The sequence below is a fragment of the Equus caballus genome, chromosome 1, assembly GCF_041296265.1.
Source record: "Equus caballus isolate H_3958 breed thoroughbred chromosome 1, TB-T2T, whole genome shotgun sequence".
Lineage (NCBI taxonomy): Eukaryota > Metazoa > Chordata > Mammalia > Perissodactyla > Equidae > Equus > Equus caballus.
The window spans coordinates 185166466-185179313 of record NC_091684.1 but is presented as its reverse complement, the minus strand read 5'-3'; the positions used below and the strand labels follow the sequence as shown (position 1 = coordinate 185179313).

The 12848-nt window shown below is 39.3% G+C and overlaps 1 protein-coding gene across 3 annotated transcripts in view; it reads left to right on the top strand.

Annotated features, from left to right (window-relative positions):
* The window catches only part of SNX6 (sorting nexin 6), a 110468-nt gene that overhangs the window by 25373 nt on the left and 72247 nt on the right, over positions 1–12848 (top strand). For 2 of the 3 annotated variants that reach the window (XM_023623861.2, XM_023623872.2), the window contains exons 8-11: positions 688–793; positions 6886–6961; positions 8596–8635; positions 12409–12495. The exons of the other annotated variant lie outside the window; for it this stretch is intronic. In XM_023623861.2, coding sequence (XP_023479629.1) covers positions 688–793; positions 6886–6961; positions 8596–8635; positions 12409–12495 — 309 coding nt within the window. The remainder of the gene's footprint in view (positions 1–687; positions 794–6885; positions 6962–8595; positions 8636–12408; positions 12496–12848) is intronic. 3 annotated transcript variants of the gene reach the window in all.

Here is a 12848-nt window from a genome sequence, read left to right as displayed (position 1 = left end):
ACAGATTTTAAGTCACATTTTATCCGTACTTTATCTTCTTGCATTCTGTTGATGTGTCTTGAATTACATCATGTCAACTGATGCTTTTTCATTAAATGATTGCTATTGTCAAAGAGGGGGAACTACTGTTAACAATTTTTATTTTTAATGTATATTTAGCTTTGTTCCCAAAAAAGGTTGAAGATGCTAGTTAACGCCATAACTGCTCCCAGATAGTTGGTTTGGCCAGGTTCCCCAAAGCAGAGAGGGCCCTGTTGAGAAGGCCCGGCAGCCTTCAGGCACGGCCCATAGAATACATGAGACCAAGAGAGAGAGATTTTCGCTTGTCTAGCAGAGTTTCTTTCTTTTTTCTCGGGAGCCATCGGTCACTCCCGCTGGCATAGTTATTTGTTGGGGAGGCCGGATTGGAGAGGCAGAGCTCAGGAGCATGTTTCAGAGTACAGCATGTGAACGTGAACCACGTGGGGAGCTCAGCCTGGGGACACAAACCACAGATTTCTTCCTTGAGAGATGGAAACGCATGTCTGTTAAAGTCTGAACTTATTGATGAAATCACTCTAACACCTGATTATTAGAGGATAGCTGTGCTGTTTTATTGATGATCTTTTATGATTAGAATGATAAACTGATTTGCGTATTATACTAAAGCAAATAAGTGAAAAAAGTTTTTTTCTTTTGATCTTATAGGATGTAGATGATTTCTTTGAGCATGAACGAACATTCCTTTTAGAATATCATAACCGAGTTAAGGATGCATCTGCTAAATCTGATAGGATGACAAGATCCCACAAAAGTAAGGTTTTTTCTCTATGGCTAAAGCTTACACTTTTTAATGGTATAATTGTAGAGTCGTGTTACTTACAGTTTAAGTCCTGATAACGAGCAGTGGTTCTTGAACTGCGGTCTATGGAACTTTGACCCCGAGACCCTTTTAGCAAGTCTGTGAGGTCAAAAGTACTTTCACTGTAATCTTCCGATGCTTTTTGGCTTTTTTCAACATATTGACTTTTACACTGATGATGCAGAAGCCATGGTGGATAAAATTGCTGGTGCCTTAGCACAAGATCAAGGCAGTGGCACCAAACTACTTACGGTCACTGTATTCTTTCTCACCATGCATTTGCAATTAAGTAATCATTTCAATTAAGAATTTACTTGATGAAGCACTAGAACTTTTTAATTATAATTAATCTCCTCCCTTGAGTACACGCTGTTTTACATTCTGGGTGATGAAATGGGAGGTATGCATAAAGCACTTGCATACTGAAGTGTGGTAGACTCTAGAAAAGCCTTTTAGTGATTGAGTTGCAGCTGAACTAGCTACTTTTTTTCAGAGAACACCATTTTTACTTGAAAGAATGACTGACAGACAAATTGTGGTATGTATTATTCAGACTTAAGTATTTGGTAGACATTTTCTCAGAAATTAACCAAATGAGCCTGTCACTTCAAGGGAAACAACTGACAGTATGTGTTAACAATGATAAAAGTCAAGCTTTCCAGCAATAATTAGAATTTTGGAAAACTTGTATCCATCACCATGAGCTTCCCAATAATGAAAGACTTATCTAAGGAGATTGATAATAATATTAGTGAATGTGAATTTTTGATATTATATACTGAAGTGTGTCAACATTTGGAAGATTTGCATAATTCATTGAATTAGTATTTTCTGAATGATCAAGTGCATGAAGTTACAAAATCATGTATGTAAAAGATCCATTCAAAGTGCAAGATAGACCAGTGGGGTTTTTTGAACAGCTTTATTGAGATATAATAGATATCATAAGCTGCACTATTCAGCATATACAGTTTGATAAGTTTTGACTTGTTTGAAATCATTGCCACAATCAAGATAATGAAATACCCATCACCAGCGAAAGTTTCCTTGTGGCCCTTTGAAGTCCTTGCTTCCCATCCATCTTCAAGCTACCATTGATCTGCTTTCTATCTCATATAGATTAGTTTGCATTTTCTAGAATTTTGTGTACATAGAATAAGACAGTATGTACTCTTTAGTGTCTGGCTTTGAAACTCAACAAAATTATTTTGAGATTCATCCGTGCTGTCATATGCATCAGTAGTTCATTCCTTTTTATTTCTGAGTGATATGCCATTATATGGCTATACCACAGTTCTAACCATTCAGCTATTGCTGGACATTTGGGTTGTTGCTAGCTTTTGGCCATTATGAATAAAACTGACATGAACCATCTGTATATAAGTCTTTGTATAGACATATGCTTTCATTTCTCTTGGGTATTACCTAGAAGTAGAATGGCTGGGTCATGTGGGAAGTGTATGTTCATTCAGCTTTTTAAAAAATTGCCAAACTTTTTTCCAAAATGATTGTACCATTTTACATGCTGTGTGTGAGAGTTCCAATTGTTTCACATCATTGCCAGCAGGGATGGTCAGTCTCTTTCATTTTAGCCATTCTAATACGTTAGTAGTGGTGTCTCAATGTGGTTTTAATTTGCATTTCCCTAATGACTAATGATGTTGAACATCTTTTCTGTGTAAGTCCTCCAACTTTGTTCTTTCAAAGTTGTTTTGATCCCCCTAGGTTCTTTACATTTTCATACGGATTTTAGAATCAGCTTGTCACTTTCTACAAAAATGCCTCCTCAAAGAATGATGCAAGAATTTGTCGTTCTTTTGATTGGAACTGTATAGAATCTGTAGATCAGTTTGGAGAAAATTGACATCTTAACAGTATTGATTCTTCTGACTCAAGAATATGGTATATATCTGTCCATTTAGTTAGGTTTTCTTTAAATTCTCTCAGCAATGTTTTATAGTTTCCAATGTACCAATGTTATACATCTTTAGTTAGATCGATCCCTAATTATTTTTTGATGCTATTGTAAATGATGTCGTTTTTAAATTTGTTTCTAGTTCTTCTTTACTAATATATAGAAACACGACGTATTTTCAATATTGATCTTCTATCTTGCAAACCATACTAAACCATACTAATAGTAGTACTATTCTACTACTAATAGTAGACTATTAGTTCTAGTAACTATTTTGTGGATTCCTTAGGATTTTCTACATAGATGATCATCTGCTAATAAAAAGTTATGCTTCTTCCTTTTCAATTTGTATGCCGTTTCTCTTTTCCTTGCCCTGATGTACTATAGCTATACCGTCCACTCCAGTGCTGATGGAAGTGGTGGGGGCAGGCATTTTTGCCTCATTACTTATCTTGTGGGGAAAGCATGCAGCTTCAAACCATTAATTATGTTGTCATGTGTAGGTTTTTCTTAGATGCGTTTTATCAGGTTGAGAAAGTTCTCTTAAACTCCTAGTTTTCTGAGAGGGTTTTTTCTTTTTTTAAGTCAGGAATGAGTGTTGGATTTTGTCAGATGTACTTTTTGCAACTATTGAGATAATCATATGGTTTTTCTTTTTCAGTCTATAAGTGTGGTTAATTGCATTGATTGACTTTCAGATGTTAAACCAACTTTGAATTCTTGGGATAGATATCACTTATCCAACTGGGGTTTAATGTAACAGAGTACAAAAAGTTCGTTGATAGGCTTTTAGATTCCACATTGCTAACTCTTAAAGAAACTACTACTTGTTGAGTTTTGATGTGGTATCAAAGAAGAATATCCTCAATTATCTGAAAATAGTAGTAAAATACGTCTTCCCTGTCAGTTACACGTCTGTTTGAGGCTGGATTTTCTCTACATACTTAAACAAAAACAATATATCGCAGTAGGTTGAATGCAGAAGCAGATAAGAGAATCCAGCTGTCTTCTGTTAAGCCGGACACAAAAGAGATTTGCAAGAATGTACCAGTCACTCTGCTCACTAATTTAAATTTGAAATTTAAATTTAAAGCTATTGTAAATGTGAAATATTATTTATGTTAACATAATGGTTTTGATATTGTTATTTTAAATGAATTAGTAAATATTTTAAAATTTTGTTTTACTTTTAAAAAGAAATACAGTACATTTGATAAATATAACTGACATAAATGAAAGCTCTTCAGGGTCCTCAGTAGTTTTGAAGAGTGTAACGGAGCCCTTAGACTAGAAGGTTTGAGAACCTCTGATACAGACACTCACTCAGTAGGGACCTGAAAGTGTGAGCCTCTATTTTTGAGGATTGTTACGTGTCGGAGTAGAAAGGAGGAAATGCAGAAGTCTCTGGCTTGGTAGCTTCTGTTCTTGTGTCATTCTTTTAGGAGGGTTAAGAATTATTTTTATATTTTATTTTCTTATAGCTTTGTGATTTGCAGATTTCTTCTAAGAAGTAGTGGTTTATACTTGCCTGTTCCATAATTAAGAACTCTAAAGTAAAAGTGTGGGAAACCTGAATTTCTTCCTAGATTCATTACCAATTTGCTTTAGAGCCTGTTAGACCACATGTTTAGTCTTATGTGGGTTTCCTTGTTTATAAAATGACATTAAGGATAGAATATCTTACACTTTTACTCCTCTATTAAGAAAAAGTTTGTAAATATGAAACGGTACATACTAGTGTGGATTGTAATTATTAGGAATTAGGAATGCCCTTAATTTTAGGTTTGATGACTTAAAATGGGACTATACTTTTTTTTTTGTAAGATTTTTTTTTTTTCCTTTTTCTCCCCAAAGCTCCCCAGTACATCGTTGTATATTCTTAGTTGCGGGTCCCTCTAGCTATGGCATGTGGGACGCCGCCTCAGCGTGGCTCGATGAGCAGTACCATGTCCGCACCCAGGATTCGAACCAACAAAACACTGGGCTGCCTGCAGCGGAGCACGAGAACTTAGCCACTCAGCCATGGGGCCGGCCCCCCTACTATACTTTTTAATTTCTTACAGACCTATTTAGTTCATAAACTAAATATCTGTTAGCATATGGCATATCTATTTTGTACCAACCATTTTGTTAGACGGTGGTGACTTCAAGATGAAGAAAATATAGTCTGTGCCTTTAAGGAGGGCAAAAAATTACAGTACATTGTAATAAGTCTTATCACAGAGGATGTATTGTGGCTGTGGAAACGTGAAGAACTGCAAAGGTAGAGAATCAATCATCTGTTAAGGAAACTGAAGAAATTAGTGATTCTTCTTATTTCTATTTATTGACCCAGACGGAATGGTGCTTTAGGAGAGATGACAGTGAACCTGTTTTACAAAATACTCATCATAAAGTAAAAACCACTTCTTTGTAATGAATGAACTTTGCCTGGAGTATGAAAACTTAAGCCTTTCAGCATCATTGTGAATTCTGAGGTATAACATCAGGGCAGTTTGCATATTGTCTGTGATCACATAATAATGTGAAGAGGGTGATGTTCTCAGAGCCAGGTGTTATTAGAATCCTGGAATTTCTTTCTCTAAAAAGTACTTTCAGGGCCAACTTAAGCATAAAATATTAATGTATTCGATAGTAAACACAAAACTCGTTTTTGATTCCTGCCTCTTGATAAACCAACCTTTAAGTGATTTTTAGGTATTACTTATTTTTTAAATGAAACTTGGAGGTTAAGATAATAGGAAGGAGTCCCACCTACAAAAGTTACCGTCCACAGATGTTAAAATAGGTGTTTTGACTAACACTAAGTACAGTAAACAGTCACTAAATTTCAGATTTATCAGTTGAACATGGTTTTGTACAACACAAGTATAAGAATTACTCTTTTGTTAGAGAATAAACACATGAAAGCCTGTAAAACTACTGCTAGTATACGTGGGAATTTCCATTCAAAGTAGGCATGTCTTGGATGTTATTAATTAATAATAGCAAACATTTGTATAGTACTGTACTTGCTATTTGCTAGGTACCATAGTAAGATTTATTAACTCATTTAATCCTCCAAATAATTACAGGAAGTGGGTACTATCATTATCTCCCATCTCCAGGTGAGGAAATTGAGGCATAGACAAGTTAAGTGATGTGCTGGTTTTCGGGAAGCTGGGATTGGACCCCAGGCAGTAGGCATTGCACTGCACAGTCCTTTTTCTGAAACCAGTAGAAGCATCCGTTATAATCTTTTCGCAACAAGCGCCTTGTCCTGCGGGGCGAGCCCTAGGAAGAGTATTGTGCTGAAGTTGAATACTTGGCTTCCCAGCACCCAAGGGTAGTGTGCCACCATTCATCTAGCTTGCCACATGCCATCATTTCCCCTCCTCCCTCAGGGACTGGGTGTAAATCCTGCCTATTTCACTTCCTACGTATCTTTCAGCTTTGTGGGTTTCTCTCTGCTCTCACCCTTCCCACGGTCTTCATCCTGACCCTCTGTGTCTGACACAGCAGTTTCCTAGTTGCTCACCCTCCCTTTGTGTCTCTCTACTTCTAGTCTTTACTCTGGGAAGCAGCATTGGTTGTCTAAAATCGTTATCGGGTTGATTTTACCACCACTATGCTGTAGGACTGTTTAATAACACCTGTTCCCGCAACTTCAAATGCAGTCTTTATCATGGCGTACAAAACCCTTTCTTCCCCAAGTTGCTTCCAATTTATTTCTCTGTCTGCAGCTCCCTGCACTGCCCTCCGACCCTGCAGGCCATACTCCCAGAAGGCTCTCTGAGCAGACTCTGCTCTGTCAAATCTCCCTGGCCTTTACCCATGCTCTTCCCTTCACCCAAAATGCTCTCCCCTCCACTTTGCCCGGTAAAGATTGCTCGTCCCACAAGCTCCAGCTCATTCTGTAGTGTCTTCAGATCCTCGCCCGACTCACTCGGGGAATCGTGTTTCCTCTGCTCCCAAACTAGTTTGTACCTCCATCTAGTATAATGTTCCTCATACTGTGTTAGAGTCATGTTTGTCATTTCCTTCACTAGACTGCGGGTGTCTCGTATCACATACACATTGTTTGACAGGCTCAGTAAGTATTTTTGAATCAATGAATAAATATATTAAATTCTTAAAACTTTTTCTCTAGGTGCCGCAGATGATTACAATAGAATTGGTTCTTCGTTATATGCTTTAGGAACTCAGGATTCTACAGATATATGCAAGTAAGGATTCTAATTAAAAACCGTAAATATGCATAAAACAGAAAACTTTTGTTGGCAGCCTGGGCACACACAATGCTTCTGACCCAGCAGGCATTTTGGAGTATTTTTATCCAAACACATTGATAATAAGGAGCTTCTTACGACACGTGGGTCAGCGTCATTTTTCCTCCTCCCTTTCTCTCTCATTTTTTAAATTTGAGAAATAAAAATGGACTTTAACGTATAATTTTAACATTTACAATGTTTGATTTGATGAAAACGGGCTGATTTGTGTTTGTGTGTGTGTGAGAGAGAGAGAGGCAGATAGAATTTATGTCAAAATGTTGTTAGGTTTGATAAAGCTTATTATAAATAAGAAAGGCTATTTTGGAAGTAGAATATATATGTGTGTATTTCATTGGAGCCCAAATTCACTTTTAAAGTCAAATTTGACGCTATCGGTTTGCCCTTTTTCCAGAGGCCGGCTCTTCCAGTTTCCCGGCTGAGTGAGTGTTAGAGCGTCCTAGGGGCAGCCGGATGGGAAGGTGGTGGCACGTCAGTGTAGAAAAGCTCTCTAGAAGTTTGCTTACACAGCTGTCCTTTGCTTACTTTATGCTAGTTTTCCACTTTAATTTTAGTCTAACTGTAGTTCATTTTAGTTGCTCCCATAATATTGTTTAAACTCAGCTCTTCATTGAAAAATAATTCAAACATATTTGTAAAACGTTTTTAAGTGGGAAAACTATTTTCATAGTCCATGTCTGTCTCCAGACCACATCCTGAACTTTTGTCTAGTCTATCCTGTCTCAGTAGACAGAGAAGATCCAAGTTTTTCTGCAGAGCAAGGTACCATCGCTTACACTAATTAACAGGCTACCTTCCCGAAGAGTTAGTTGTTAAGAATTTGATTAGAGGAAACAAGTCAACCTTGCCACGTGTTATCTGACATAAACCTGTCAAAGCAAGTTCTTTTCAATAAAGCAGAGTTCATCAGATTGTGCTTTTGCTTTCAAAGTATTTGCCCGAATCCAATTATAATGTCATCTATAATTACAGGTTTTTACAGAATATCCTTTAACAGTTTGGCGTTGGGATATTTTTTACTTGGTGCCAGCATTTGACAGAGAGGCTGTTTAGTTAAAAGTGAAAGTGAATTCTGAGACAGAGACTGGTCATCCATTTCTTTGTTTTCCAAAACAAAGCAGCTCTATCTGAAAATGTTTAAAACATAGCATTCAAATAACTTCAAGAACTGTCCCGGCTGCAGTGTTTTCCTTTTAAATCAGCCTTTCGTCTCTTTGGATGTGACCCTTCTATGCTTCTGTGATAATGTTGAAGGTGTACGCTTTATTTAGTTTTATGTGGCACATTGCTAAAGAATATCAGGACAAATTGTTAAGTTTAATGTATGGCTTAGACTGTCCTCTTGAAATGAGAAGATTTTCCGTAACAGCAGATTTCAAGCATCTGTCACCTGGGTGGAGGTGGAGAGATTTTTGTGGAGCTGAATGTCATCTGCAGTGAACAAGACCATCCGATCTCGTAATGAGACGAGAATGTCCATTAGCAATGTGCTTTGGGGGCATCTTCTCTGAACATTTGAGATGGAAAATTCTTTCAGAGGTAGCTTCTGATGAAGTATTTTTCCTTTCCAGGTTTTTTCTCAAAGTTTCAGAACTGTTTGATAAAACAAGAGTAAGTACCATTAATTGCCCTTTGGGAGCGTAGACCTCTGCATCCAGTCCTGTTGACCTTGTGGCTGTGTTTAACTTTACTGAGGAAGACGCGTTGCACTTCAGGATGAAGGGACACATTTAGACTTGAACATTTCGAGTTGCTCAGGAAATTGGATTTTTGTTACGGCCTTTTGGTGTTTGTGCAAAAGTTCACATTTTTGATCAGAAAACACGTTAATTACGGACACTGGGTTTATTTTTATGAAGAATTGTGCTTTTCTGCGACTTTGTAAGCCCGAAGGAAGTCTTAGATTCATTATAATTTTACCAAGACTGTATTGCTTTTGATTTCCCGTGAAAGACTGGTTTAAAACTGAATTGTGTAAAAAAAAGAAAGAAAGAAAGAAAGTGAGTTGTATCAATATGAGGCAAGTGTACAACTGCAGGAGGTTTCATTCACAGTAGTAATAATTTAATATTAGCATAGTCTTGGTTTTCAGGGATTGGTCTTAGGTACAATAATATAATAATATTTAACATTTTTGATCAGTTGATAGAATAGTGAAAATGTTTATTAGATGCTTAGTGGTGCTTAGCTGAGAGTGGTGGTGGCTAGTCCATTGCAGAAAGCTGATTTCGGCATGACCTTGTCAATTGAGTGATGTGGTGGAGATAAATAAAGGAAAAGGAGGTGTTCGGTGCCAGCCACGGTGGCCTAGTGGTTAAGTTGAGCATGCTCCGCTTCAGTGGCCTGGGCCCAGTTCCCGGGCATGGACCGGCACCACTCTGTTAGTGGCCATGCTGTGCTGGCAGCCCACATACTCAAAAATAGAGAAAGATTGGCATGGATGTTAGCTCAGGGCAAATCTTCCTCAGCAAAAAAAAAAAAAAAAAAAAACGAAAGAAAGAAAGAAAGGAGAAGTTCTCTCACAAAGGAAAAAGTCCTTAAATACCTCACTCTTGTTATACCAGGGTCCATATAGCCCTTTGTTCTGCCTTTGATGTTTATTCAATGAGCATTTTCTGGGAAGGTATCATTGTTTTTCTGTGCTTTTGCATCAAGAGACGAGGGATCTATCACAAAATAGCCTTATGAGTCAATTCTTTCAGAAGCAGATGTTGAGGTGGGATTAGAGTACAAGAGATTTATGGAGAAAGAGGGGAAGGAGCAGGAGTAGACGGGAAGAGCCTTCAGGCACAGTGCAGGTCTACCCCTGTGAAAGGAGAGCGCAGAGGAAGGAGGGCTGGGTAGGAAGAGTTTCCGACTTTGGTGCAGTTTTCAGAAAGTTTTGTCCAGGTCAGATGGGAGTCCCTGAGCCACAGTCACCCGTGAGAGGAATTCTGCACCAGGCAAGAGTGGGCCGGCACTGCTACCCCTGTGCTCCGTCATTGGCTGTGTGACATTGGCACCGAGGCCAGGAGGGGAGGATGGAGGGAACCTTCATAAGAACCTGGTTCTGGATCCAGGGAGACTGCAGTCAGGCTTTCGATGAACTGTGTCCGTGCAGCCTGCAGTTTCTCTTGAAGGAGATCTGGGTGGCACATTTCCATAGCCACACGGCCCGTATTGGCTTTGGTGTTTGCATGTTGTTCTGGTTATTATTGCATGTAACAAACCATCCTAGAATCAGTAGCTTGAAACAACCGCCATTTTACTCTGCTAATGGGTTTGGGGGTCAGGAGTTCAGAAAGGGCACAGCAGAGAGGGCTTGACTGCTCCTTGATGTCTGGGGCCTCGACAGAGGACACGTGAAGGCTGGGGGCCGGAATTGTCTGAAGGCACCTATGTCTGGGACTTGATACTGGCCGTCAGCTGGGACTTCTGCTAGGGCTGGTGACTGTAAGACGTAGATGTGGCTTTTCCACGGAGCTGCTTAAGCTTCCTCACAGCATGCTGGCTAGCTTCCAAAAGGGAGCATCCCAAAAGCCGGGAAGTGCAAGCTGCTCGTTTCCTAAGGCCTGGGCCTGGGCACTTGCACAGCATCACTTCTGTACTGGTCAAGCAGCCTTAGAGCCCAGATTCAGGAGGAGGGGACACGTACCCTCCTTCTCAGGGAAGAAGGGGAGCCATAGTTCAAAGCACCCAACATCTGTCTAGCATGTTATCGAAATTTCTCTACATCAATTTTGAATATACTTTGTGTCTGTGCTCTTATCTGTTAGGTTAAGAAGTTCCGTAGGTTTATTTCTCCATTAATCATATTTTTTAAGAAGCTTCAAGTTTTTCTAACGTTTTATTGAAGTGTATTCTATATATAGGAAAGAGCGCATAGCAGTCGTGTACAGCTCAGTGAAATTTTACACATTCAACACACCCATGTCATGAACACCCAGATCAAGAAATAGAATATTACCAGCAGCCAGATGCCCTGCCTCCTTCAGCTGCCTTTGAGTCACCCCCTCCTGCAAGGGTAACCACTGGCCTAGCTTCTAACAGCAGAGATTAGCTTTGTTTTCAGATTTCACATAAATACAGTATGTATTCTTTCTATGTGTCATTCCATTCCCTCAACATTATGTACATAAAATTGATCCATGTTGTCATATGTAGGTACAATTCTTTCTTTCTTTCTTTTGTTTGAGGAAGGTTAGCCGTGAGCTAACATCTGCTGCCAATACTCCTCTTTTTTTGCTGAGGAAGACTGGCCCTGAGCTAACATCCGTGCCGATCTTCCTCTACTTTATATGAGTGACGCCTGCCGCCGCGTGACTTGACAAGCGTTGCCATGTCCATACCCGGGATCTGAACCAGCGAAACCCTGGGCTGCCGAAGCAGAGCGCACAAATTTAACCATTCAGCCACGGGGCCGGCCCCATCTCTCTTTTTGTTCAGATAAGAGTTAATTTTAGGGGCCGGCCCCATGGCACAGTGGTTAAGTTCACAAGCTCCACTTTGGCGGCCCAGGGTTTCGCAGATTCGGATCTTGGGCGCAGACATGGCACCGCTCGACAGGTCGTGCTGAGGCGGCGTCCCACATACCACAACCAGAGGCACTCACAACTACAGTATACAACTATGTACTGGGGGGCTTTGGGGAGAAGAAGGAATGAAAAAAGACCTAACTTTAATACAGCCAATACAATTATCAATGATTTCCCTTAATGTCATCAGATATCCAGTATGCAGATGTTCCCAGTTGTCTCATAAGTGGCTTTTTCCTGTGGCAGTTGTTTGAATCAGGATCCACACAAGGTCCCCATGTCGTATTTGCTTGATGTAATACATCTGCTCTATCCTCTCTCTCCAGGCTGAAGGAAGAGTTCTCACCTTTTTTGTCTGACATGGCTGCTTCCCGTGTCATCCCAGCTCAGACTAACCCCATGTGTCTGTCACTCTTCAGTGTCTTCAGACACATTTTGCTAATGTTTTGACTCTGTTTTCTGGCTGTGCTCAGCAGGAGGATTGGTTTGCATTACCTAGTCTACCATTGCCAGCCTCTGTGACTTTAGAATCACGTGTACATATCAGTTGTTGAAACGAAGAGAGAAAATATAAGTGAAGCTGAAAGGTTATCGATATTGAAACTCCTTACAGCCAAGAACTTGAGTCAAATAGAGAGTCCTTCCATCCGTTCGCAAATCTCCTTTGATCTCGTCTTCTTTTTTCTGTTCACTTTTTCTCAGAGTTACAAAGAAAAGGAACAGGCTAGTAAAGGAGAAGGGAAGAAAACCTAGATTAAATAGGAATGGATACTGTAGGTATTTATAACTGTTTTTAGAGTAATTAAGAAAGAAAACACTGAGTGTAGAATGTAAGTGCTGACTCAATGCTGAATTTTTCTCCTTCTTCAGAAAATAGAAGCACGAGTGTCTGCTGATGAGGACCTCAAACTTTCTGACCTTTTAAAATATTACTTAAGAGAATCTCAAGCGGCTAAGGTAACTTTATCGTTCATTTGTCATTTAAAATGGACTCTTTGACAAAACGCGATCTCTTAGAGGTTGTTAGACTTCAGATTGTTAAAGATGATTTCTCTCTCGATTTAAAATTATATTTTCAAATGTGAATTTTCTGTTTCTCCTTTTAGCAATTGTAGGTCAGGGAACCCCACATAACCCCACATAAAAGTTCCTCTAGAAACTTCTGATACACTAGAGTGGAACTTTTTTGTTTTAATGAATTTGGTATATTTATTCAGGTACAGTACCTGCAGATATGCCCGAATAACAGTAGTATAGCTAAAGGATTCCTAATTTGGTCTTGGTAACTCCTCTACTGAGGGTAAGAGAGC